General features: G+C 50.4%; 9 protein-coding genes across 9 annotated transcripts; 3 read left to right on the top strand and 6 right to left on the bottom strand.

Moving 5' to 3' along the window:
• Nucleotides 1-1,949: 1,949 nt before the first annotated feature.
• Nucleotides 1,950-3,610, top strand: BDP81DRAFT_463465 (FAD binding domain-containing protein; the record flags this gene model as incomplete). The annotated part of the gene is made up of 4 exons (XM_060594024.1): nt 1,950-2,113; nt 2,158-2,495; nt 2,549-2,745; nt 2,810-3,610. The coding sequence occupies 4 exons, from the start codon at nt 1,950-1,952 to the stop codon at nt 3,608-3,610; spliced, it is 1,500 nt and encodes a 499-aa protein (XP_060441854.1).
• Nucleotides 3,611-4,102: 492 nt separating this feature from the next.
• Nucleotides 4,103-5,768, bottom strand: BDP81DRAFT_495442 (major facilitator superfamily transporter; the record flags this gene model as incomplete). The annotated part of the gene is made up of 3 exons (XM_060595404.1): nt 4,103-4,393; nt 4,451-5,158; nt 5,229-5,768. The coding sequence occupies 3 exons, from the start codon at nt 5,766-5,768 to the stop codon at nt 4,109-4,111; spliced, it is 1,533 nt and encodes a 510-aa protein (XP_060441853.1). The 3' UTR covers nt 4,103-4,108.
• A 1,278-nt stretch (nt 5,769-7,046) lies between these two features.
• BDP81DRAFT_326833 (extracellular dihydrogeodin oxidase/laccase) lies at nt 7,047-9,013 on the bottom strand (the record flags this gene model as incomplete). Its single annotated transcript, XM_060585093.1, has 4 exons — nt 7,047-7,220; nt 7,285-8,187; nt 8,247-8,542; nt 8,608-9,013. 4 exons carry the CDS (start codon nt 9,011-9,013, stop codon nt 7,047-7,049), a joined length of 1,779 nt encoding a protein of 592 aa, XP_060441852.1.
• A 1,217-nt stretch (nt 9,014-10,230) lies between these two features.
• Nucleotides 10,231-11,323, top strand: BDP81DRAFT_408845 (uncharacterized protein). Its single transcript, XM_060589059.1, has 3 exons — nt 10,231-10,522; nt 10,691-10,796; nt 10,875-11,323. The coding sequence occupies exons 1-3, from the start codon at nt 10,424-10,426 to the stop codon at nt 11,261-11,263; spliced, it is 594 nt and encodes a 197-aa protein (XP_060441851.1). The 5' UTR covers nt 10,231-10,423; the 3' UTR covers nt 11,264-11,323.
• Nucleotides 11,324-12,022: 699 nt separating this feature from the next.
• BDP81DRAFT_463462 (calcium-translocating P-type ATPase) lies at nt 12,023-15,705 on the bottom strand (the record flags this gene model as incomplete). The annotated part of the gene is made up of 5 exons (XM_060594023.1): nt 12,023-12,607; nt 12,662-12,877; nt 12,970-14,112; nt 14,165-14,595; nt 14,643-15,705. The coding sequence occupies 5 exons, from the start codon at nt 15,703-15,705 to the stop codon at nt 12,023-12,025; spliced, it is 3,438 nt and encodes a 1,145-aa protein (XP_060441850.1).
• Nucleotides 15,706-18,672: 2,967 nt separating this feature from the next.
• Nucleotides 18,673-19,387, bottom strand: BDP81DRAFT_397147 (uncharacterized protein; the record flags this gene model as incomplete). The annotated part of the gene is made up of 4 exons (XM_060588278.1): nt 18,673-18,827; nt 18,894-19,106; nt 19,163-19,234; nt 19,318-19,387. The coding sequence occupies 4 exons, from the start codon at nt 19,385-19,387 to the stop codon at nt 18,673-18,675; spliced, it is 510 nt and encodes a 169-aa protein (XP_060441849.1).
• A 1,484-nt stretch (nt 19,388-20,871) lies between these two features.
• On the top strand, nt 20,872-22,785 carry BDP81DRAFT_452347 (heterokaryon incompatibility protein; the record flags this gene model as incomplete). Its single annotated transcript, XM_060592737.1, has 1 exon — nt 20,872-22,785. One exon carries the CDS (start codon nt 20,872-20,874, stop codon nt 22,783-22,785), a length of 1,914 nt encoding a protein of 637 aa, XP_060441848.1.
• Nucleotides 22,786-22,907: 122 nt separating this feature from the next.
• Nucleotides 22,908-24,182, bottom strand: BDP81DRAFT_326869 (uncharacterized protein; the record flags this gene model as incomplete). The annotated part of the gene is made up of 1 exon (XM_060585095.1): nt 22,908-24,182. One exon carries the CDS (start codon nt 24,180-24,182, stop codon nt 22,908-22,910), a length of 1,275 nt encoding a protein of 424 aa, XP_060441847.1.
• A 705-nt stretch (nt 24,183-24,887) lies between these two features.
• On the bottom strand, nt 24,888-26,707 carry BDP81DRAFT_327080 (amino acid permease; the record flags this gene model as incomplete). The annotated part of the gene is made up of 3 exons (XM_060585115.1): nt 24,888-25,530; nt 25,591-26,441; nt 26,516-26,707. The coding sequence occupies 3 exons, from the start codon at nt 26,705-26,707 to the stop codon at nt 24,888-24,890; spliced, it is 1,686 nt and encodes a 561-aa protein (XP_060441846.1).
• Between the last annotated feature and the right edge of the window lie 346 nt (nt 26,708-27,053).

Below are 27,053 nucleotides of genomic sequence, written 5' to 3'. Positions count from 1 at the left end.
AACACAATCGAGGAAGGGGGTTCATCCAACAGCCTGGTGTTTCTTACTGCAGATCCAAATACCCGGAGCAACGGATACGTGTGAATATTTTCGACCGGCATTCGTTGATACAATCGTCATCTCACTACACACATGCAGGCACAAGCGACCAGATGCGGAACCTCTTTTGGAAGCAACGAGAGCGCTAGGATCGTCCTGACGTTGTAGAATTAGGAGATTTGAACAGGATTCAACTGTTTGCCTGAGTGTAATTAGCATAATCCAGGAACGATAGGTACAGAGATGTTGTAAACGAGCATCCTCAATCAGCTAAAAAGAAAGAAACAGGCCTACTACCCGACTGTTGATGATTCAAATGTGTCTACAACCGTGGAGGGAAACTTCCACACAGGAGATTCGGCCATAGGTAAAATCCTGTATCGGTTGTGTGTACGCACGTGTGCTCTACATTCTAGAGTACAAACCTAAGTCGTACAATGTTCAAGAAGAGGGCAGATTCTTCAGTTGGTCGTCCACACGCACATGCATTGGAGATGAGACTTCCTTTCCAAGATATCAGGAACCCTGTGGTGTCGGCCTGGTCGAGGTATGATTGGACCGGTTGCTTTCATATGAGCAAACATTGTCTGATGCGGTTGGAAGACCGCCGGAGCCCTGTCACGCGATGCTTCAACGTGATCAGCAAATGGTACAGCTGCAAAATAACAGTTCTGAAATGGAGTCGCTAACGACGTAACATCAAATCCGATTGATCAGATCGTTGGATGGGAACATGAAAGGATAACGTTGACGGAGGATTCCTTGACATTGATAACTATAAGATCAAGCTTCGTACTTGATGTACCTCGGTTATTTTGATCTTGCCAATTGGATTTTGTACGCTCTTCACGCGATGTCCCAGTCTGTAAAATCCTTGGTCTCATGCACCTCGGAACATGGGGCTTTATTACGCGAGCTGAAGTGGACCCATAGGAAGGAGGCACGACCTTTCTGCACTGCATAGTACATTGCAGGGTATTACATGTAGTCATCATGTCCCTGGGCTGATACGGTGCCCAACAAAGGTACGTGGACCCGGGGTGACGGCGAAGTGGGTGATCTGCCGATCTTCAAAGGAAGCTCGAGTTTCTCGTGGCAGGATGGTTGTGGTGGAGGACGACAAGATTCATGACAAAATGCACTAACCAATAAGGCATGTTGCCGATAGTCCCATAGCTGGGCCAAGTCATCCACTCCTAAAATGGTCCTCAGTGCCCAGTCACTATGCCACTTCATCTTGCTTTAAGTTTCCCACAACAGACGACGTCCAAGGGATGTAATCTATCAGCCCATACCAAAAATGATACGGAAGGAAGCTCGCCCTTGTCTGCTGTTCTGGAACACCCCATGGGCTCAGTGCAATGTCATTGGCTTTGGCTCGGCTGTCATGGAGGACTGAAACTTTAGTTCAACGATCTTCCTTCACAGGTTGAGTTTACATCGCGAGATTGTATGGGCTTCCGAAAAGCACGAAAAGCACGAAAATGCGAAAATTCGAAGTTTCCATCATCACCAGCATCGTTGTACCTAGCAACTTGACGATTCTCTTTCCTATCATAGCTCCGGTTAGGCCGGATTAGGCACAGACGCAGGGTAGGAAGGTGTGATGGTCAGCTCTCATGCGACCGTATCGCCTGATCCACTTGACAAGCGATGCCATCTAAAGCAGCATCATGGCGCCCCCATCTCTGCAATTACGGAAGGTGTCAGACTTGGCCGAGATTCGTTTCTCAGAAGACTTGATTGGTAGAAAGAAAGACTCAATTGAGCGCTTTAAATACCTCAACTAACGTGATGAAGTAAAGTACATATCCAGTGTTTCCCCCTTGCGCACTCCTACGGAAGGCGTAAAATCCACATTCGCAAGACTTTCATTGAATTCTTCTTCAGGTCTAATCATCTCGCCCTCAATGTGCGTTTCTCTATCTAGGCTACTTACACTATGTGTGTTGTTGGGCCTGATAGTGTCTGCTGAGTCACAGTCCGCGACGTGTAAACAGCTATCCGAATCGACCAAGATCCAACTGCACCATGGAATCGAGATACAGTACACCCAGGAATTACAGAATTACTGGTAGGCTTCTTTCTCCATCGTCAAGTGTTGCTAACTGTCATTAGGTCGACTAGTTGCAGCAATCTGAAGCCAGGCTGTATCCTTGTCCCAACGAGCGCTGCAGAGGTTTCATCTATCGTCACGGCCCTGCTCAACAACAAAGAACAATTCGCTGTCAAATCGGGAGGACATAACCCGAACGACTACTTTGCAAGCGTGCAAGATGGCCCTTTAATATCGACCAAAAGCCTAAATGAAGTCGTGTACCACAAGGAGAACAACACGGTTAGCGTTGGCCCTGGAAATAAATGGGAAGATGTCCACGCCGCCCTCGAAGGAACTGGAGTCACTGTTGTCGGGGGCCGCATCGGGAACGTCGGCGTGGGAGGCTATCTTCTAGGAGGTATATTCTATGTTGATCTTCGGTACGGAAGTGTCGTGTCTAATATTCCTCAGGAGGGCTCAGTTTTCTCAGCACCCAATACGGCTGGGCATCAAACAACATAGTGTCGGCGGAGATGGTACTGGCGAATGGATCGATAGTAACCGCGTCCAGTACTTCTAACCCGGACCTCCTTGCTGCTATCAAGGGGGGCGGGAATGCATACGGTATCGTAACCAGATATGACTTGCAAGCATATGCAATAGGACAGGCAAGTACCCCCTGCACGTAGCGACTTTCTCGTTGGCGACAGAATCTGTTAACATAGGAAGCAGATATGGGGCGGGAACTTGGTATTTGGTGGCGACAAAACAGACGAGATACTCGCGGCGATTCGAAACTTTACCGAGAATTATAACGATCCAAAGGCAGCCATCATCGCCACCTCGGAATTGACTGTGCTGAACAGCGTCAATATCTGGATCTTCTTCTTGTTCTACGACGGACCCCAGCCTCCATCTGGAGTATTTGACGAATTCTTGAACATCAAACCAACGCTGAATACTTGTAAGACGAGGTCCTACACAGACTTTCTCAAAGCAAACAACGTCTTCGTCTTGAAAGGTAGTGTGTACACCATCGCCACAGAGACGACGCCTCTTCCACCAGCCGCAGCGGGTGCAAAAGTGATGCGATCTTACTACGATCACTGGTACAACACGTCGGCTGCGAAACCAGGAGTAGCCGGAATTATTGCCTCGATGGCGTTTCAGCCCATACCCAAGTCGCTAGCCCGAATTAGTCGAGAGAAAGGTGGCGATCTACTCGATCTTGACGACGGGGTCGACAGGATCATCTTCGAGTTTGACTACTCTTATTTATTTCAACTTGATGACGCTGCAGTCGACGAGACAATGGTCAAATTATATACTGGCATGAAGTCTCGTGTCGATGGGTTTGTCCAAGATGGCACTCTTCCAGACGTCTACAGGCCCCTTTTCATGAACGATGGTTACTTCCGACAAGACTACTGGGGAAGATTGAAGTCAGAGAAGCGAGCGTTGGCGGAAAGAGTCCGGGCATCCGTTGATCCGGATGGGCTATTCCAGAAAAGGACAGGAGGATTCAAACTGTAAGTTCAAACCATTAAAACAAGCAGAAATGAGCCCGTGTACTTACGTTCGCAGTCCCAGCACTGATTTTATTACTGAAATCTTGACTGGGGGTTCAGTCAGCTCAGGTGCTTCCTCTGTAACGTATTCCATTTGGGGCATAATTTCGGTTTGGGTAGTCTCAAAGTTTGTATTAGGGTCATAAACCTACGTTGTCGAACATTTACGAATTGACTGTTGAGGCCTCAACGGATGTACTTCTCTTAATGCGAGGCAAAAGGACAATCCTGCAGATCAGTTAATCTAGCAAGCACCCGTCTGAAGGCCGGAACGATACAACGCAGAAGCCTGTGGTACGGCGCAAATTTGCCCCCTTTGCGAAGCTCTTGTCTCAACCAATAGTGCATTCAGAAAGCAGCTGCTTGAAATTCAAATGTTTCCTCGCAAAGTCTGAAGTCCCAGTTATGCTCCTTGAGCCCCATGTCTCTGACCTTATTTTCTTTCGTCGGGATATTAAGAGTCTCAAAGGGTGTATCTAAACTCCTTGTTCATACGATCAGTCATATCGCTGAACTCTACATCCTTCCAATGGCCTAACTCCGCGGCTTGAACAAGTCCATCTCGTCGCTTATTTTCCCATTCGTAATAGTACCTCAGCATCAACGTGAACACCATCGCCAACCCGCAGGTCACGATGATTGCTGTCTTGGCGGGGAGGTATCCAGGCGCAGACTCTGCCGTGAATGTCAATGGCCCGATGATGTTACCAAGACAGAAACATATGAGTAAAGTAGCATTCATGGTGACCTATATACACACGCGTCAGATTTGTTGCGGAATGTTTGTCAGCACGTTCCAACGTACCTTTTTGGTATGACCAGCATAGTTGGCGCCAACCAGAGAATACAACAAAGGCAAAGTTGCTCCAATGCAGTTCGTCATGTAGTTGCCAATCAGTTTGCCAGCTTTGTTGTCCTCGGGAAGAAAAGCCATCAGGGCGGCCCCGATGACCCCGGGTATCAGAAGGCAAATGATATTGATGGCTCTCTGGTTGAACCTCCCTGCCATATTTGTAGCAGCCAATATTGAGACGATGCTGACTGCCCCTGATGGGATAGAAAGAAGCGTCGTTTCCTTGGACGTGTATCCAAAGCCTTTGATGATGGTTGCCTGGAATGAAGAGACGGCACCGTTAGGCACATTTGAAGCGATGGTGATGAGCGCTAGAAGGTAGGTCTGCGGGTCTGTGAAACATTCGATTGCCTGCTCGCGCTTGAATCGCTTGTTTTCGACGCCGGTTTGGTTACTCCTCAATCGCTCGATAGCCCATATCTTCTCCTCCCGGGAGAGGAAACGTGCACTCATGGGATTATCCGGTAGAACTAGAATGACCGTAATACCGATGGCAATGGTGATCAATCCGCAGATGAGGAACATGATCTGCCACGAGGTGAAACCGGAGCTGTGGTAGTGCTGGAAGCCGAAAGAAATGAGGGAGCCGACGATGGTCCCGCCGCCAGTACCGAGATACCAGATGCCCATCCGAGGAGGCTGCTCTTGACGCTTGTACCACTGCAGACGAGACGTTAGAAAGACCGTAGTTAGAAAGACCGTAGTCAGAGAAGCAGAGGCGGATACTTACCATCGTCGTAATGACGATTAGTGAAGGAGCAACAGCACTTTCGAAAACTCCTAGAAGGACTCTTGTCACAACCAATCCCGCCCAGTTGTGGCAGGCTGATGTAGTTGCCAACACCGTACCCCACATGCAGACCATGATCCCAATGTACTTGGCCGTTGGGAATCTTTGCATGCCCCAAGCGTGAGGGAACTCGAACGCTAGATAGCTCACGTAGAATATCATGGCCAGTTGTGAGTACTGGTCGCCAGTGATATTGGTGTCGCTCTGCAACCCCATGACGTTCGCATAATTGATCAAGGTCTTGTCGAGATACTGAAGAATGTAACACGCGAACATGAGAGGAACAATTCGCCAGTCAATCTTGCGCTTCAAAAGGCGCTCGTCCTCCGCTGTCATGGGTGTGACATCTCCGCCATCTCGAAGGAACTCAAGCGCGGCATCAGCGTTCTTGATGTCCTTGACCTCGCCGATCAACACCTCGGACTGACCACCACCAAGGCTAGGGGCCTTTTCGACATCGATCTTTCCGTCGGAACTCATGATGATGGCGTTGCTGAGCTTGGATGACACTCCAGACAAAAAATGCTCGTTATCGAGACGAGTGCCCCTGCCATCGTTATATGTGACTGCGTGACTGCCCGTCGGAGCCCCTCTACTGTTATCACAGCTGTCTATGACGCACCTATATCTCGGCGGGTGTAAGGATCGCGTGGAGATGTTACGCATTTTGGAGAACATCCCCATCGATAAGTCTGTGGCGACCATCGAGACCGTTACAGTTTGGACGAATCAAATGTTGCATCGCACTGAGAACCATGCCATTGCAAGAAGGTGACTAGGGTCTTGGTTGGACCCGGTAGTCGTTATCTCTCACTCCGGAAAAGAAGAACCCGAAGATATCATCTTATTCCCGATCGCGGTGCGGCACAATACGTCTGAATACCGATAGAGCTATGCCGCCATTATCTCGTTCGGCTGATAGCGCAGCGCAGTGGTTGAAGGGTTCCGGAGAATTCTCGGTCTCAGCGCTGAACTTGGAGGACGGAAAGCAGCTGGAGTTGTTCGCCAAACTTCGTGCCGGACAATGCCAGTGGCGAAACAATACGATTGACTGAGTAATATTTTAAGCTTATCTGAGTAAACAAGTAAACGCTACCAACTCCATGCTATCAGATGGGTCTTGTCGCCGAGCTGTTTTGCATGATGGTGATATCTTTAAGATAAGGTAGGTTATCATGCTGTAGAGGTAAGCATCATAGAGGCTGCATCCTACTCCTTGCTGATTGATACTCACACGTCCTTGCTCACAAATAGGTAATGTACTTTGTTTCTCCCCACGTGTGTCCATGTACACCGGTCAGACATGGATCTGCTGGTGAAATTGATGGGCAAGCGCCCTTAGGATGCAGGTACTTAGTTTAGTTCAAGCAACTGCTAACAAAAGATCATCGAACCCGAGCAAGCATGCTGATGACAGTAACATCAACCATACATGTACCCAAGCAACGTAGACATTTCAAATGGATTGGGCGCGATCTGATTCATCTGAAAGACTCCTATGGGCTGGAAATCACCGACGAGAATGCTACAGTTAACATGTGTCGTAGGGTATATATGGCGTTAATTGCTGCCCGTAATTAACGGCGTCGTTTTTGCGACAACATGGGATTGAAAACTTGTACAAAGATGCTTAGGCGTTAAGCTGCTATTACATCATGGACTATCCTCTGTCTTCTCTATCCGTTGTTATCAGAGTTGGACTTCTTCGAGCCTTGAGGATGACTACTACTATTCAACAAACATTAATGAATTTGAAGCTTAGACACCGGAATCATATTGGTTCAAGTCAGATTGGACCACGTAGTTCATCCAGTTGGTGCATGTCTGGTTCAGCACATCCGTGTCATAGGTAATCTCCGACTCGCGCTCAACGATTTGCACGGCGAAGCCTTCCGAGGTGTGCCACGCGATGTGGCAGTGCATCAACCAAGCCTGAATAGAATGTCGGTCAGTGATCTGAAAATCTTGAAGACAGCTGGTATGATCGAATACTTACACCAGGGTTATTCGTCTTGAATGCGATGACCAAGTATCCACTACCAGGCATCATAGCTACATCTCTTCTGGGAGCGTTTACCAAGGTCAGGCGATCAGCCTGATCGCTGTCGAAGTTGCCGTATCCAGAGTCCAGAACCCAGAAATCGTGGCCGTGAAGATGCATGGGGTGGTCCTGGGCAAAAGGCGAGTGGATGACCATATACACCCACTTGTCAGCATCAGGCAGGTGGATGACATTTTGCTTGGTGAGCCAAGTCGAGTTCTTTTGTGAAATCTGCATGGCGGTAGGATACTCCCACTGGGTATGCATGGAAGTCTTGTTCATCGTCCAGAGAAGTGCGTTGTCTGTGACTTCGACGGCAACCTTCTCGTCAGCGCTGATGTAAGTGTCAGACGCATTAATGGGAAGGTAAGGCACCAGGTTGGAGGATGCCTCATCCAAGCATGAGTCAGTGTAGCTGTACGCCGAGGTCGTGGGGTCTGAGGTGGACGAGTTGGAGTATCGAATGATGCCCTTGACATCGTCAACGGCATCAGACTCGGAGCAAGACTCCTGTGCGATAGATCGTAGCCAGAAGTCGCCATCGGTAAGATCCTTGGCCTCCACAATGATGTCGTAGCGCTGACCCATACCAATGCTCAGCTGGGTGGCATTGTATGGGACAATCGGCACAAAGTCCGTTGCAATAACCTCCATGGTGTGGTTGTCAATCATGAAACGGAAATGGTTGTCTGCAGCGGCATTGACAAGGCGAAGGCGGTACCTGGTCCCGGCTTCGAACACCGTTTCGAACCTGGAGCCCATGGTGTCGTTGAAGGTGTTGGTACCGTTGATCAGACCGTTGACTGCTGTTGGGGGCCCTCCCGTGGCTGCTTTGGTAACAAGCTCATCCGCAGTTTGCTGAGTGGGAAAAGTTAATTACTGGTTCTCTTTACAACAAATCCAAGATTTGAACTCACGTGGTACCAGTCATTGAGGAAGAGGTGGCCTAAGTCGACATCGTAGTTCGCTGAGGCCGGTGCGTTGATGGTGATACCACCAAAGACTCCATCCCAAGCTTGCACGTAGAAGTGAGAGTGATACCAGCCGGTTCCAAATTCAACAGCCCGCGACTTGTAGGTATAAGTGTCGTTGGGGGCGATGGGGCACTGAGTGATGCTAGGAACGCCATCCATTTGATCGGTCCAGTTCTGTCTGATACCATAGAAATCGAGACCGGTTCCGTTCGTCTGCAGCGAGTTGGTCAGGTGAACAACTATTCAACTCCGCTGTTAGCTCCGCAAGTTGACGCAGCGAAGGCTCGTATCTGTATGTACGTACCAACAGTGTCACCCCAGTCAGCAATAATGGTTGGGCCAGGGAACGATCCATTGATGAGTTGCACTGGCATCTCATGGCCATCTGGAGATGCGGTGCCGTTCTCGACATTGAACCAGTACTCTCTCACCACGCCTGTATCTGGAACTTCATCGTAGTAGTTTGTGGATAGGTCAAATCCTTCCGTCCAGCACGCTCTATCCGAAGGACTGTTGACGCAGGCGGCACTGGAGCCAGGCGAGCCAGATGAGTCAGATGAACTGGGCGAGCTAGGGCTGGCAACACTCTCGGAGACTGGTGATGCGTTTGCGGCTGCATCAGCGGTCTGGTGTCTGTTTGACGTACAAGCTGCCGTGGCGCCGGTGATGGCAGCTATCGCCCAGGTGGCGAGAAGCTTTCCGCGAACCATCGTGATGATAATTGTTTGGGTAATAACGAAACTATTAGTACACAGTCGAACTTGTAAGAAGCGAGTGTTTAAGTCAATTAAGTAAAAGAGTGTTTGAAAGACACAACAAGATCTGCCACGCCTGCTGGTCTTGGGTGCGTACTTTGGGGCCGAGACGAATGCTCAGAAGTCGGGGCCATCCCTAGATATTTGACGTCTCCATCAAGCTCTTTGCAAAAACTCTGGACAGTTGATTCTCTCCCCCTTTCATGATGCGGGATGTGGGCTTTGGTGAGCAGCAATAGCAGACGGATTTTGCCGTCGGTTCTGGCGTCATGCGGAGCAAGATGACTATCGTCATGTGGGTGCAAACAGAGTTTCTGCCTGGCAGAGACTAAGTTGTCCCACATAGTACGGTGATTCCGCGCTGGGATAAACTCCTCAGCCCGGTAGGCCGCGATGGACTACACGTCGACTACACGTCAAACCGGCCGGTGAGGTAAGAAGAAAGCCTGCATCAGTGGGGCTGTGAGAACGGGTTAGACGGGTCTGTCTATTTCCAGAGTGGCCGTGGGCATTATGGTTGATTCGCCGTTAAATGAGATGCGGGTGATGATGGATCTAGCAACTTACCTTAAGCCGCGCAATAAGGCTGACCAGCAACCGCAACGTTGGAAGAATGACAGCCGCAAGAGAAGTTGAGATGTAGGATCCCGGCACGGCCCCATTTCTCCAGGGGTAAAAACATCAGAGCCTTCCTAGTCAGGAATAAACCCACAACTTTGACAAGTCTGACTTGTTTATTTTTGCTGTCTGTGCTTCCCGAGGGTGGGCATCGATTGCGTCTACGAGCTCGGAACCGCCCCTCTTTGCCAAAAGAACCAACGACGATCACCGGGCAAGCGGCATCTCAAAATGGGCATTGTGGGGGGGAATGCTTAGCATCTCCTTGTGGGTTGGGTGTAAGTGGTAAACTCCGCGGTCTTTAAGGGTTAATTCAACCTGGAAAGTATCTGTCGGAACGGCAAGGCTGATAAGGAGCAATGGGCAGGTATCGTGGGCTGGCTGGCACCTGCCCTGGGCGAAGTGGGACAACCGGCTTAGTCATCACGGCCGGTTAAGGTGGGGCAACCACCCAGGCCGTCACCACCTACTTCGACCGACCCCTGCCCACAATGTAAAATAGGAAGTAACAAGAAAAACAACAGCAATTATCACGGACATCGACGTGATTGTTGCCGAAGATACACTCTCATGAGGAAATGTATCACGCCTGTGATACCAACAGTATCTGTTATGTGAGGCGACATCTACGTGCTCTGTTCCTTTCGTTTCTCACTTAACCCGGCCGTGTCCTATCCTTCTAGCCTACGGTCTCATTCAAAGATTACATACCACCACGTCCAGTCGTTACAGATTATTCTTCATACAATGTATTTTTCCAAGGTTGGAGTTCTCGCGCTTTTGCAGACCGGTCTCACATGTGCCTCGGCCATCTCTCCTTCGTGGAACGTCAACGTCAAGCGCAATGTCAAGTTGGGATGTTGACGCAGGGTGGAAGCTCTCAGAGGCCAACTGCAGTTAGGGGTAGAATGATGAATTACTGAAATCTGCTCCTCCCTCGACGTGTACTCCCTGCGCTGTATATATATCTGAGCTGCTCCTTTGTTGCTTGGACTCCTTACTACCTCTTACTAGCCCCTATCCGGGAGGGCTCTGACACGCAAGGCCGAAACAAACGCAACATTCTATGCTTACGGAACAAACTCATCTTCGTGGCCTATTGCTTATGGACTGGATGACGGTATGAACCCCCGGCCATCTGTTTTGCGGGAATCTTATGATGACAAAACCGAATTGCTGACTTCCATTCATCACAAAGGCTACCTATACATCACTCAGACCCCTGACGACGCCAATGCCAACCTTGCCCCGATCACTTGGGATCTCCCACCCACCACGGGAGAGAACTGGAAGGTTAACGGCATGTTCGTGAACGGAACATCTGCCGGCCCTTTGACCATCACTGACAGCGATGATAATACAATGGGCCTTACTCAAACCCCTCAGGCAGTCACTGTCAACCAGACTACCTATGGATGGGCATTGTTCGCGACGCAGCTCGTGTACAACAACAACTTACAGCTGGAGGCACAGTTCTGGGCGAAGCCGTCCGAGTGGGAAGATACCTATCTCCTGTTCTGGAACGCGGACCAGCTAGTTACGGATGGAAGTTTCCCTGTTGTAGTTAAGGGAGTTGAGAACTCCTAGAGTACACATTGTTTGCTCACTTGTTGGCTCTGGCCGTTCAAATCACTATTATGAGTCGTGTTCTGAGACAGTTGAGTTGAGTGATTTTCGGTGCAAGGCCGTTGTTTAAGCTGTACCTAAGGTACTTTGATGAGTGGTGCTATAGAGAGCCATAATATCCTATGAATGAAAGCAGCCAGGCCGTTACCGTCCATCCCAACTTCATTGTGGCAGGTTGTCTTGCATAAATGCAGCTTATATGATATTCACCGAGGGTGCTGTCGTTTCTGAAAACTCAATAATCGACGAATTCAGTCGTATGAAGTTCACAGCAGAGGCGAGCGGCCCTTGCCACATTTGTGGACGGAGAATGCCTTGAAGTCTTGGTCCACCCCTTCATCGCTATTTCAATTGTGCTGTTCAGATTTGTTAGATTTCATAACAAGCATGATTGAATGAAACATGTCATTTGAAGTTTTTACTTTTTATTCTCTTATTTTTACGATTACCTGTAGTTATCTTAAGTACTTTAAGTAGTGACAGTCTTTCCAGTCCGAAGTCGTCATGTGTCCCACTGCTTTTACGCTAACCCAGTCACTCGCTGTAAATAAGACACCATCGATGGCATCTTGAAGAATACCACAAGACTGTCAACCTAAACCATCTGCTAAAAAGCGATTTTCACACAGACACACGCCGTGTCTTGAGTTAAAGGCCGCGTTTCTTTCCTTTCGCATGCCATACGACTTCCTACATATACTCCGTAGGTCTTTCATCAAGCTATTGACCCTTTTCTTCAGGGGGAGCGATCACAACCGTAGCGGGTACTTCCTCGTCTGCCGCGGTAGTCTCTCGTCGCTTTCGCTTGGTAAACCGGCCAACAGGAGCGAACATCTTCCCAAGGAATCTGTACACCAGCACAAAAGGCTTTCCGACGAAAACAGCAACCCTTTCGAACCATATATCTGGGAAGATACGGACCAGCACACCCCAGGGCAAAGACATGAGCGCAATCACGATGGAGATTGCCCACTGAGTTCCATCGAGGCCACCTTCCTTAATCTCGAAGACGCGACCGCCGATGAACACGATTCCAACTTGGAGACCGACCATCAAGAGGTTGATGAAGATGAAGAACTGGTTGCGGTGCACGCCCTCGAGAACGTTGAACTTATTATCAAGTCGCCGATTGTTGAATTCGTTGAAGATCTGCATCCAAACAAATGTGTTGAAAATGACTGTATCGAGTTGCAGCATTTGATCCTCGCTGTTTCTGTCAAAGTTGAGGATCTCGGGGCCAGCGAAGTAAAGTGTGAGTGTAATGGTAAGTTGGAAAATAGCTTGTCCAATGATCATCTTCCACATCTAAAGTCGGTCGTTAGCTATGCTCGCAGGGGCCAGCGACAGGAGTGAACTTACATTGATTGTAATCAAGGGAGCATCTTTTCTTTGAGGAGGTCGGTCAAGAATCTTGTCCGTCGGAGGATCCGTTGCAAGTGCCAGCGCGGCAAAAGTGTCCATGATAAGATTGACCCAAAGCAGTTGAACAGCCTTCAGCACCGGCTCCATGTGAGGGTCATACATGGCTGTGATGAATGCCAGTAGGACGGCAGTGATGTTGACGGTAATTTGAAACTACACGACAATGAGTCAGTGACCTGGTACTGAGAGCTGTCCTCGGAAGCGACCGCCAGGTGATTGATCGCATCATGTGAACAGAAACTTACTTGGAGAAACTTTTGAACGGCATCGTTGACTGCACGACCCCACTTGAGTGCAGTCACGATTGAAGCGAAGTTATCGTCCATAAGCACAATCGCGGAGGCCTCCTTGGCGACTTCAGTACCCGAGATACCCATAGAAAAGCCAACATCTGCAGCCTTCAGGGCCGGGGCATCGTTCGTACCGTCACCTGTGACAGCGACCGTCTCCCCGAGCGCCTTCAACCTCGTTACGAGAATCCGCTTGTCTTCAGGAGATGAACGAGCCAATACCTGTAGCTTAGGAAGGATATTGTTCATGTCCTCGTCGGAAAGCTTCCTAAAAGCCGGTCCTTCCATGATCACCCCTTGAGAGCCCGTGAAGATACCGCACTCGGTCGCGATAGCTTGAGCGGTGACAATGTTGTCGCCAGTAACCATGCGGACAGTGACACCAGCATGCTGCGCAAGCCTGACCGCCTCGGGAACACCTTCTCGGACGGGATCTTGAATTCCGACAATGCCTAGGAATACCAGGTCAGATGGTGCCAGCAGGGCCTCGAGCTTGACGTGTCCATCTTCTGAAGGCATATTTACAGGCGGCCACTGGGGGTAGTCCTTGTACACGATGCCAATGGTCCGGAGGGACCGGCGAGCGTATTCGTTGATGGTTGATTCGAGTGACTTTCTCTCAGTGACCGTTATGGGCTCCTCGGTCAAAGTCTCCAGATGAGTTTTGGACGAACAGTACTGAAGCATAATCTCGGAGGCACCCTTGACCAGTACACGATATCCCTTCGAGGCGTCACGAAGTCTGATCACTGCGGCCATACATTTCCTTCCGGAATCGAAGGGAAGCATCTGCACGACTTGCTCGTTGGCGCGGGCTTCAGCAAGTGATTGAAGACCCAGGTGATCCTTCGCCAATTGGAGAAAGGCTGTCTCGGTCTTGGATCCGATGAAAGTTGCCTGGCCATCCTCTTGGCCCTCAAAGGCTGTGGAATTTACGGCAACCGACTGAACGATGAGTTCTTTGGTTCCTGTAGGTAAGCCAGCAGCCCATACAGTTACATGAGGGGTCCCCGAGGTCTTCTCGTTGTCGGACTGAGCCAGAGCTGTGAAGCTGGTGGTGGAGAAGGTGCCAGCCACAACCTTCATCTTGTTTGTTGTCTGTGCCCTCGTCAGCTGATTGTCATTTCACGTCAGAGAAGGTTAATCATACCAGAGTGCCTGTTTTATCCGAGCAGATGGTTGTTGCGTTACCCATGGTTTCGCAAGATCGAAGAACGCGAACGAGGTTGTTCTCCTTCAGCAGCTTCGTGGTAGCGAACGCGAGGGCAAGGGTGACGGCCAGCGGCAAGCCTTCAGGTACTGCAACAGCAATGATAGCAATGGCCACGACAAGCAAGTCCATGAAGGTTGATGCCTTGTCGGCGGGCGATCTGTCATCACCAGGGAGACTGGCAACGAATCTGAAAAGCAAAATGAAGAACATCAGAGCCGATGCACCTCCACCGAGCTTGGCGATGGCGATAGCAAGCCGCTCGAGCTTTTTCTGGAGAGGTGTGGCTTCGATATCGTATCGTACGGACATCATGATCTTGCCGAAGCTGCTGTGGACACCAACGGAGGTGCAAACGTAGGTTCCCATGCCTGCGGTCTGTTAGCTTAGTCTAAGGATTGAGGAATGGAGGACATACCTTCAAGAACCTTGGATCCTGAGATAATAAAGGGGTCCAGGTCGTCATGATTGTTGTGTTTTGAGTCCAGAAGCTTCATAACTTGATCGCCAGCAGTCTTCTTCAGAACATCGGATTCGCCACTAGCCGAAGATTCGTCGCACTTGACTTCGTGTCCTTCAATGAGTATGCCATCAGCGGGAACCATATCGCCAGGCTCCAAATGGAGCACCTCGCCCACAAGGATCTCGTTGACGTTGATCATGACTGATTTTCCGGAGCGAATGACCTTGACTTGACGGTCATCCTTCTTGGTATTCAGCCTGACGAATGCCTTCTCCTTCTGCCAGTCGTTGTGGGATCCGACGAGGACGACGATGATGACCGCAGCGCAGATAGCGACGCCTTCAACCCAATCGACGGAAGCCGGTGCGCCTGCAGGCCTTTCCACGCCGAGGGTCTCGTATAGTCCGAGTGCCAAAGAGATGACTCCGGCAACCGTCAAGAGGATAAGTACCGTTTCGTTGAACGCAATCCACATCAGCTTCCAGATTGACTTGGGCTTCTTTGGCGGCAGTACATTGCGACCATAAACGCGAGTACGATCCACGAATGGTGCCCCAGAAGACGGTACATGCTTCTCGGTTGATGGCGAAGCCGGTTTGCTGTCGTCGTGGCTGTCGACTGCTTCATTGAAGCTGATTCTGGATCTGACGCCTGCTTCGTCAACGCTGAGGCCGCTTCGTACGTCGGTCTGAACGCCACGAGCAATGCCTCGGAGCCCGCCGAGCGCTCTGAGTGCTGAAATTGACTTGGGGTTCAGCAGTTTGTTGAGTTGCCCAGGGGAAAAGGCAAATGGGTTGTTGTCCACGTGAAAGTCGCGTTTCGTGCCAGGGTCGGGCCTCAAAGACGATTCAACGTCTTCTAGGTCGAGGCTCGCACCAGCAGTACTAGGCGTAGCGGTTGTGCCGGACGGCGTGAGAAACGGGTTGGACCCATCCGGAGCAATGGTATCGGCATCACTCGTGGCCCGCGAACGGGAGTCCGCATGTGGGGGGTTGGGGCTGAGAAACTTGTCAGCCATCATGAAGGGATGTCATGTACGGCCCGGTAGAAAAAGAGAAAGTGCTGTCGAGCTCGAAAGCAAGACGTGCCGAATAAGTGGCGCCCAGAGAATATGAATACTCTTCCGAGGGCAGCTTTCGCCGGGCTACCTCTCCCAAGCATGGCCATCCAGCCTCACCTTCATCATAGCTCTCCACTTTCCGACAGAACGGCAAAAGCAAAAGAACTCAAACCCCGGCCGGACCAGCACTGCCACACTCCAGGAGACATATTACTGAGGAACCGATATTTCTGATCTCATCTGATAAGCCCGAATTAGGTAGATTGGGGCCGGAAAATCGTCCTGACAAGCTTAAACAAGCAGGCATAGCACCGTGTGTGTGGAGAGATGACCCGCCGGGATGCGGCCTAGGTCAGCCTCAGAAACCAACGAACAGCACATGATGCAGGCTTGGCAGTTTAAGAGAGCATTCACAGGTTGATTATCAAGAGTAGCTAGAGGTGTGAAGCTTGCAGAAAACGGGAAGGAGGAGGCGAGAAAGATGAAGACTAGCTTGGGGATCGGCAGAAATCTTAGTAGAGACAGGGGTGAACAAGGGATATTCGAGCAAAGAATAAACGAGATGATGGTAGGATCAGACGAGTTTTCGAGAAGAGGGGAAGGTTTAGCCGTACATGACAGACAAGAGTCTAGATGGCGCGGGTTTTGCTTCTGTTTCTCGCACTGGAGACAAGCCAACAGTCAGGCAGTAAGAGGGGTTTCGAATCCTAATTGGCAACGGACAAACGAAAAAGTTCTCCGATATGTCGTCGGCAGCATATCAGGAGCTTGAATGGAAGGTCAGGCGGAGCACGTGTGCGGTTGATACGACCTCGCCAAAACTTTCCCTATCATTACCTCTCATCACCTCTCGCGACATCCAGCTGGCAATCACTTGGAGCGGGGGCAACTCCACCCGATTAACAACTGTTTCCAGCTTCCTTTTGGTTGCTCATCGGCGTTCGGGCGGGAGTAAGCTCCTGTCCTGAGTTCACCATCCTCCGCACCGTTTCCCGCACGCGCTTTGACTCAGGGGCGAGATCGTGTTGCAAAGCTGTTGAATTGTGTGGGACTTTGTTTCTTGGCTAAAAGAGCTGTCGTTTCCACTGGAAAATCTTCCTTCTGTCCATATGTTATGACGCCATGCTATGGCCATTGTTCAAGACGGAGCCATAGCATTGAAAGACGTCCTCTAACATGCACAGCCCGGCCAAGAGTCTCGAAGAGCCTCACAGAGTCTGAGGATTTCACAGAAATCTGATCTACACGGAATACGAGACCGGTCACGTCGAGCCGAAAGCCCCTCTCCCGCTGATCACACCCAGCACTGCATCGCAATAGAAAGCCAAGAGTTTGCTGACTCCTTAGCTTCGCCTTTTTGTTGTCGAATTCAAGTCAAACTCTCAGCATGCAAATGTTGCCGTTGAATTGATGCGACTCTGGGCTCGGAAGTTACTGTAGCCGATGCGAGCTACCCATGAAGTCCGGTCGGCAATAATTACTGGCGCAAGTCGGCGAGCGCTTGCGCTGTTCGCCGACGGAAGAGGTCCCAATCGAGCATGCGGGGAAATTTAAGTCTACAGTTGACTCGCGTGCTCGCGTTCGCTTCGACATGCAAGTTTGACCGCCAATTCACTTGGTAGTTTTACAAACAGCGTTAGAGTCCACTGCACGATTATCAATCAGACTACAACATACCTTAGGTAGATCATAGACCTTCGTCACCTTCGTTGCAGCTCATATCTTTTCCTCTAGCACAAGCTGCTGCCATCACATGCAGAAATCACTTCAGAATCGCCGGGATGCAACGATTTCCATCTCCCAATTCGAGTTTAATTCCTTCAACCTCGAGAGATACGTTAATCAATGGCAAGCTCTTCTAATCAGGCCTTGAAGTCAGCCAACTTTCAATGAAACGCACTTGAGAGCAATTGAAAGCATGGCTTTGACAACAGTTTCGAAACGGGAATCAATAGCATTCTGTCAGAACGACTGAGCTTTATGTCTTTCCGAGAATTCAGAATCTCAGAATTAGCTCGATATAAATCAGTCAGGATGCAGCAAAGCTGTGCAACTTCTGAAGTTCTGATACTGGTCCACTGTCTGGGTAGTCATTTGGCCTAGTAAGGCTGCGGGCATGGTCGTTCAACTTGACCTTGACAATAGCTTAAGTACTTATGTTTGGCATTGTCTACATCACCCGCTCTCTATTTTCACGACAGCACTCGATTGAATTACTCATATGAACTGGACTATCTAAGCAACACACGACGAAGCAAACAAGAGAGTGGCTATCACTAAAAGAGCCTCTACTCAATTATTTCAGAACCGTCATCAGAGCTCTCAGAAACACTTGCTGTAGTGAATGATATAGATATTCTCGAGCTAAGTACCAGGTCTTGACTCTTGAGGTAGATAAAGCACAGAACTGCAAGTGTGAGCGTATTTCTAGTTCAACAAACGGACTGTGGGCTTGTGCCAAAAGGTACACATGAGAATACGACAAGTGGGGAGACATAATTTGGCCATTGAGACAGTGGTCAGAGCTCAAGCCGCTTTAACGAACTCATATCCACAAATTCAACAACATCGAATCTGAATGAAGAATAATTCGACGGCTTTTTAGTGTATAACAGCACGTCCGTGAGTTATACTTGTCACATTGCATAATTAAATGCATGTGTGAGTTGATAGCACTCGCCTGTCGAACTTCAACTTACCCGAGCATCATCGAATTCTTGAAAGATTTTATTGTAGTAAACACTCAATTAGTAGCATGTTGATATCTACTATCACGACGAGCTCTAGGATAGATACCTTCGCTGGTCCTCACTATCTACTATCTAATACGATGCGCCGGATGATAATTCTCCGATTTATCTTGAAAGATAATATGGCAGCCGGTCTCCTATAACAGGACCCAAGCTATGCCGCCGTTGATTGTACTCATTTGAACCAGAACCATTGCCAGGTATCGGCAGGCTCGATTTCGCCCCCGTTGTCCGAAGCGACGTAGGTCTTTCCCAGCTCAAAGATATGAGGCAGAACACCTAGGTGATTGTGCAGATTCTGCACACCAGCCGTGATGGTTCCGTGGATACCTAATCAGAAATAACATCAGCGCAAGGTCATGACGCGAAAATGCTGGACTTGAGGATATGGTCTACCTGGGAAAGCTGCATCGAGAATGATGCAAATGCGGTTCTGGGCATCGACCCAAGCCGTCATCAAGACCGCATGGCCTGCAACCGTGATAGCCTGGGCGGCAGGACGGACTCGAGGAAGCCAGGCGGGATGGAAGATTGCACCGGCGATGGTGACGGGGGCGTTACCACGTTCCTTGATATTGACGTCGACGTCGCCGGCTAGGGGCTCAGCATCTAGTACAACGCGTCAGAACTTGTTCTACACTGATCATGGGTTAGGTGACACCCACTGGTCATGGCGATAGAAGCAAGCCCCCCGAGAATGATCGGATCAGCTGGCGCAGGACTCCAAGAATCCGGGGCTGAAGATTGTCAGTTGGCTTCTACACAAACAGTAAATGGGTCTGGCTCTTGCCTGCTTGCTTGATCTCTTCGGTAGCGAGACTTTCGGTGACAGGCATCCCGTAAGCAATCACGCCGAGGGCAAGGGCGGTAATGAGGTTCGATGTCTTCATTTTGGTAGTGAACAATGGTGATCGGGCTATGATACTAATGGTTGAGTGAATATGTGAGTGAGATGATGGATATTTGAAGAAAGAGATGAAATCATCGCCTTCTTATCTTCAGGATACCTCAGCTCGTGTTTAGTCCAATTGTCGAGGTAACTCAAGACTTCATCGCAAAGGTTTGATAATACGCCTTATAGGCTAAAAGCGTTTAGCCTCCGTCTTCGGGATCTTCAAATTAGACACCGAAGTTTCTTTCTCGAAGAAGGGCTAGTTTAATGCCTACTATTGTTTTCAAGAGAGTATTCCTGAAGACCGGTGGGATGGTTGTGGGATAATTTTGCTAGCTTGGGGACGTCAAAGAACTTTTGAAAAGTTTTGCAAGATACGAAAAGTCTGAGAAATTCGATGGCCAAGTACGATCCAAAACTCTTGAACTTCTCATTTAGTAAGACAGTTTATCCGGCGTTGTGCGCGCATACGACGAAGTTAGAATTAAACCGCGAACTGGGAATAGTTTAGTGCCCTGTGGGATGTCTAACTTCCCAACTCCGACGAGGGTCCCTCCCAACCAAATCAGTCTGACTCAGTTGGCAATACGATTTCTATCTTCGCTATTATCGTTCTCGTCATATGACATGCCAATGCGTCCATGGAATTTTCAACGCAGTGCTGTCGTGAGTATATAAGCTCGCCAGCTTCCCCATTAATGAAGAAGCTTCCAATGCAGCTAAAAATTAAATCCCAAAGTCATGGGTTGAGCGATAGCCAGTCATGTTCGATTGCTTCGGGCTGAAAGGAGCGCCTCCGGTCGAGGGAGCTCAGAATGGGTTTTAACCCTGCCTTCAGCCACTTTCTGATCTATTTTGACAGAACTTCCAGCAGGTTCTCTTGTCTAGAACTGATGGGAAGAGCATCAATACGATTGTGAGAGAATGTGTGTCAAGTTCAACCTCAAACACCGTGAGCTACCGGCCGCATCTTGGACGCTGACTATGGGGGTCGCGTATCTCTTCTGCAGAGAACTCGAGCAATGTGTCCGGAAAATTTCGGTCCGTCGGGTTCAAGGAGGAGTTGAGAATGACCAAAGACGATCATCGCTTTCGATCCCATGGTTGCTGCCAACAATCTTCCCCCGCGGAAGCTCACGCAGACCTCTTGAGTCCAAGACTTCTACCAAGTGGCTAAATGTTCTTTCGATTCGGCAGTCCATGTTTCTTGGTGCTTCCATACGCTCCAGGCATTTCAGTTGAACTCAAAGTTAAGTATCCAGTGAATTGATTGGAGCAGACGATACGCCAGCTGAATGTAACCCTGCGGTGCGCATATGCAGAGCTGCATGAACTCCAAGGCTCCTGAATCATTCACCACCGATGGCGCCCTGGAGCTGTCGGTTTGCAGCGGGGCGTCCCAGTAAATCCCTCAAAACTCGACTCTTCCTTTTTTCATTGTGGCCTCTGTCAAAACATGTTGCCGTCCACGAGCCTTCAGCTATGTCTCTTTGTCAAGATTGCTGTCAGCTCGATCTTGCCGACCTAGTTGACGACGAAGACGAAGTCCAAGACATTAGTCTTCATTCTTCAATTGCCGACCTTGAGCGAAATATCTCCTCATGCGATCTGTGTCGACTTTTCCATAGATCCATCATCGAGAAGCTCCAGAGCGAGGGAGTCAGTGTTGACCAAGCGGCTTGGAATGACCCAGATTCGCCTGTTATCTTACGGGGTGTTCAGTACACAGATGAGAACTACGAGTCTCTTGGTCTATTTTGGGTCAAAGTTCGTTGCGATCGCCTGAGCCCGAGAGCTTACTGCTATTTCAGCTTCTACCCCAAAGACGAAATTGCCAGCCTGGAGCAATCCATCGTAGGCAGACCTATCAAGCCTCCCTCTGAGCAGATTAATCTCGTGAAAGATTGGGTCCGTGAATGTGACGAAAAGCATAGCTGCCATTCAGGACCTACGACTCTACCTACACGAGTTGTAGATGTCGGTGTCGAGGGAGTGAAGGAACCTCAGCTCACTATTACGAACGGAGAAGCTGGTCGCTATATGACATTGAGTCACTGCTGGGGCTCTCATCCTGTCATCCGTACCACCAGCGAGACCATCAATGACCATATCAAGTCATTGCCACTGTCCATCTTGCCTCCGACGTTTCGGGACGCAGTATTGATAACGAGATCGCTTGGTGTGCAATACATATGGATCGACTCGCTCTGCATTTTGCAGGACTCCAAAGAAGACTGGGAACTCGAGAGCGTCAAGATGGGCACCATTTATGCCTCATCATATCTGACCATTGCAGCCTCAGCCTCCGCAGACTCGACGGGGGGTTGCTTCTTGCCACGTTCGACTTCAAACCATGTTCAAGTCAAATGTACTCGGAAAACTAGTGATAGAACTGAGTCTATCCCAGTGTTCATACGACCTCGACCGCGTGACTTCAGCCATCTGCCCCAAAGCATCCTACATACACGAGCATGGGTGACCCAGGAACGCCTTCTATCTGCGCGAATGATACACTATGACTCGGATCAACTTCTCTGGGAATGCCGGGAATCTCGTCTGGCAGAAGATGGGGTTCCGACTGATGCATTCACTGTGCAAAAGCTCGTATGGGACGAACGCCTTCACCTTTCATACCCCTTCGCGCAAGGACGCCTATCGACATCAGAGTTCGTGTGGGACTGGTACGATATGGTGTCGGCATACAGCAGCAGAGGCATCGCCAAGTCTTATGATAGACTGCCAGCGCTTTCCGGTCTTGCCAAAGTGATGGGGGAATGTACCGGGCAACGGTACCTTGCCGGGTTATGGGAGAACCACTTGCATTATGGGTTGCTTTGGAGGAGAAGGGAGAATTGGCTTGAAGCTCCGTCTGATGGCTTCCGCGCCCCGAGTTGGAGTTGGGCGTCTCTGGAAGGCGCTGTCACAATGCCCGAAGTTGCAAGCATTCTGCCCTCGGGGAACGAGATGGAGGTGACCGTGAGGATCGTTCAAGCAGAGACGATGCCACTCGGCCTGGACTCGAGAGGCATGTTGAGATCAGGATACCTGCAGTTGAAAGGAAAACTCAGACGGGCTGATCCAAGAGAACATCCGGCAGCTCCGGGTTATCAGAGGTTTTCAACCTATCGGAAGGAGTTAGCTATTGATTTCCTCAAAGAAGACGGGGTCATGGTCGGATTAGCAGTCTTCGACACGGATTATCGCGGGATCGATAAGCCTCTCTACTACTTACAGGTATCAAGAAGAGCCAAGGAGCCAAGCCGTTGGTACGGGCTGCTGCTAGAGCCGACGGACCAGCAGCAAGAGTTCCGCCGTATCGGCTTCTGTCGCACAGAAGAATATCCGCTCCGAAACTGGTTCGCACATGTCGAGGAAGAGACGATCACGATAGTCTGAGGGGTCAATTGCGCTAAACCCATGCTTGCGGGAGTTACATCCAGAAGACCGGTTCGGAGAGAATATCACACATGTTTTGGACACCTGGCCTCGATGTGAATAGCAAATGCCTTTGGTCAGAATCAGGTACCGTGTGTACAGCTGGTCACAGCATATATCATTACACCAAACTCGTCTAGGTCCTCCAGCCATGCATTGACTCTCATACGCCTATGAGTGACTTCATCCTCGCTGAAATCTTCAGGCATAGGCCATAATTCGTCGATGGTCAGCCAACTCTCTGGCCATTCAGCCTGCTGGAAGTCATATCCACCCATCCAATCATGCCTCGTTCGAGCCTCCCACAAGGCTTTGGATGCTGGCGCTAATAGACCGCGTAGCTCGGTGGCAAGGTGGGTTGGGAGGCCGTCATGTGTTAATAGAGCGCTATCGAAGAGGCACATCGTGAACAGCGTTCTCCGTTTGACCTCGGCTGCGATCCAGCACTCCCACCTGGGACGCGTCTCATCTTCTCTGGAAACGCACGTGAGTCCCTTCTTCGCCGTCGCACACGCGAGCTCCTGGGTGTTCATCATGGCCTCGCGTAAGAACGGGTAGTAAGATCTCCCAAACTTGAAAAAGATGACCATGGCGTAGATGAGATGTGCTTGAAATGCTGCAAGGAGAGTCATGTCATCGTGTGTTGCGTATTGCTGGAAAAGCCTTGCCATCTCTAACTTGAGTTCATTGGCTACGACCTCAGCTTCTATTATATCATGCTTGTTGCATCTTCGAATGACGGAAAAGCAAGTTGATAATGGGTGGCTCGATGGCAGAGTTACCTGGGACCAATGTACAAAAGGGGGGACCTTGCGGCCACGGACGGAAGAGTTTACGTAGGATTCTAGAATCCTCTGAATGAAAGCTGATACACTTGGCGTGTAGTTCTTTGCCTGTTGCTCCGGCATTGGGACAAAGTTATTCAGCCATCGATTGGCAATGTCATCAGCATTGATGTTGCAGATGATATTCATGTCCGAGAAATCGAGTAGATCAGGCTCTGGAGCCTCCTCCTCTGATTGAGCAATTTCTGTAGCCGACAGATCGCCCGTACGAGAGAAAGCGCTCGTCTTGTCTGGCGTAACCATTCGAAACGGCGAGAATACCGCGATCGTTTCCACAGTCGCGGATATCGTAGTTGCTGCGCGGTTCGTATCGACCTCGGCTTCAGCCTCTGTACGAAACCCGGCAGCACCCGGCGCGGATGAAGGGATCGTCCGAGCCTGTGGATAGAGACATGAGAGGCCCCGCTGGTGGCACCGGGAACATGCCACAGCTTTCCGGTCGCATTTGGCTTTGGCGACCGCGCATGGCTGGCACGCTTTTTGTCGTGAGGTTGAGTACCTGGTGGGCCGCATTGCTAGGCTAGCACGGCTACAGTAAATGGTCCTTTCTGTCTGGAGAAATTGACCATCTTAGACCCGGTGGGATAAGCCGGTTTCGCAGTGAGAGCCGCGCCAAGTGAGTTGAAGTTGCATCTAGAACGCGAATCTGCATGGGAGTCATGGAGACGGACGAACTTCCCCGCAAGACCAAGCGAGGCGGGGAAGCTTGAGTTTACGTAATAGAGAGACTGCTGTGTCATGTATGTGTACCAAATGTTATGGAGCATGAATTAGGCGCTGTATTGACACCGTGGAAAGGAAAATGACTAACTAGAAGAAAGCAAAAATGATGTTCGGCTCTAGGTGTGATTCGAACACACGACCTGCAGGGCAGTGGGAACGGCGCCGGCCGCTCTCCCTGCTGAGCTGCCAGAACTTTATGTTGGCAGCACTGACCGTTAGAGGAAAAGCGAACGGCTTGATGCATGATTCCAAGCAATGCGTTGGTTGTGTTGGCTGTGTTGGGTGCCTGAGCTGGCCTGGTTTGACGTAAACATGAATGAACACCATGCTATAATCGTAGGTGTCAAGGTGGCTTAGTGGGATTAAAGACATCAAAGTCAGAGCAAAGTGCCTAACCAAGGGCACACATCAAGTGAAAGCGGCAGTCGCATAGTTGACAGAATATTGTTTATCATTGGAACAAGGAAGCCATTATCGTTATGCTAGCAGCAACTTTTACCAAATCTTTTCCCAGGTTCTCCTGACAAAAGACATCTCAGCCAATCTCGCCCTCTCCACCTCCTCGATGCCACCCTCCTCCCAGTGGCGGCATTCAGCATCAACCTCAGCCTTTCCGCTGATAAGATCTGCCTCCTTGGGATGGACGAAGCGGGTCCTCTTCAGAACCTTCCAGATTACAAAGGTGAGGACACCAAAGATGAGACCAAAGTAGGAGGTGATGAAGCCTCGCACGCTGAAGGGGTAGAAGTTGTCGAAACCGACAAAGATAAGGGCCAGGATACCCAAAAGTAGGGCCAGACCGGGGAAGTAAGGGGTCCAGGGAGAAAGGTAGGGCAGGGTCTCGGGAGGGAAGTTCTGGGCAACGCGGGCGCGGTAGAAGCCCATGTAGGTGATGAGCATGAAGGTGTAGGTCATGATGAGGGCGGTGGTGGTCAAGTCGACGAACCAGAAGAAGACGTCGACGGCGCCGTTGGAGGAAACGAGGAAGGTGATGCAGGAGATAACGGTGACGACGAGGACGGAGTAGATGGGGACACCGGCGTTGGTGCACTTGAGGAGGAACTTGGGGGCCTGTCCGTCGCGGGCGAGGCCGTAGAGAGTGCGGGAAGTCGAGTAGAGGTAAGCGTTACCGCAGGACCTTTGATGTTGTTAGCATGGCATGTTTTGGAATACGAGTACGCAACAGAGGATAACTCACCATCCAGAGAGCAGGATGAAGGCGTTGATGATATCGGGAAGAGCCTTAATGTGGAGGTTCTTGATGCCAACAACCCAGGGGGAAGCACCAGCACCGGGCTCGCCGCTCTCAATGGCCCCCAGCAAGCCAGGGTCGCGCGAGCTGCAGATAATGCCGACGCACAGAACACCAACGACGTAGAAACCGACGAGACGGTAGAAGATGAGCTTGGCGACGCGGGGGATGGTACGGCGGGGGTTCTGGATCTCACCAGCGGCAAGGGCGATCATGTCGGGGCCGGCAATGGTGAAGGCAGCGTAGATGACGACCTTCCAGAATCCCAAGAATCTTCCTGTCGAACCGTCGGTGAAGTAGGCGTGGATGTAGTTGCCATCGCCCCAGTTGCGGAAGCCGTAGGCGTCGTTCATGGGGTTGCCGCCGGACATGGTGATGAGGGTGATGAGGCACAAGCCGATGAGCAGAATGACCTTGGTCGAAGCCATGATGAACTCGGATTCTCCGTAGTACTTGACTGCAACCAAGTTGACCGCCACACAAGAGACCATGGCAACGGCAATCCAAGCAGCTGGGTTGATATCCGCGTTCCAGTACTGAATAACCGTTGCGACAGCGCTGTACTCCGTACACACTAACATGAGACCGGCGAAGAAGTAGGTCCATCCCATGGCGAAACCGAGAGCAGGGTCAACAAAGCGAGAGGCGAGTTCGAAGATGGTACCGCGAATGGGCAGGTAGGCGCACATTTCGGCGACAGACAGGTTGAGCGGCCAGATGAAGAGGAGACCCCAGAAGGTGTAACCGAGAACGAGGGAGAGAGGGCCGGCTTTGGACAAGACACCGCCAATACCGACCTGGAAAAGATTGTTAGAATATTCTGTCCGCTGGGCTGCGAACCGCAGCACTGCAAGGCTGGAAGAGAACCTACCCAAAGACCGGTACCAATGGAACCTCCAATAGCCATGAGCTGGACGTGGCGTGGGCTGAGACCGCGCTGGGTCTCGCCGTATTGCTGAGCAACAGCAGCATTGGTTCCAGACATGACGGTACCAAGCTTGTTACTGTTGGTGCTGTCGGCGCGGTTGAGGCCGACAGTCTTTTCTTCCATCCCGGAAGCCATGTTGGGCGGGTTGTGGATGGTAAAACAGATCTGTATTTTTGGTGATCCAGCGTCCGACTGTCTAAAAACACAAGTTGTCCAAGGTGAGAGGTAAGGCTGGCTGAGGTCGGGTAGTACCACTCTCCAAGACGCCGAGCAGATCGAATGGGATACGACTCAAACACAGCTCAACGACCTAGACCAGCGAGGAGGGCAGTTATTCTATATATGAGTTCGTTGCGAGCCCCTGGCCCGACGCTACCTTGTGTCCGGCGGCCCCCCTTCCCATCCCTGGTTAGCTTGCCAACCTTCATCTGACGTCTCCCGGTTCCTGGGAGAGAAATAAGACTGTACGGAGCGGTACGGA

Source organism: Colletotrichum phormii (assembly GCF_030913505.1).
Source record: "Colletotrichum phormii strain CBS 102054 chromosome Unknown BDP81scaffold_18, whole genome shotgun sequence".
Taxonomy (NCBI): Eukaryota; Fungi; Ascomycota; class Sordariomycetes; order Glomerellales; family Glomerellaceae; genus Colletotrichum; species Colletotrichum phormii.
The sequence above is the reverse complement of the archived record's forward strand: the minus strand, read 5'-3'. Positions and strand labels throughout refer to the sequence as shown.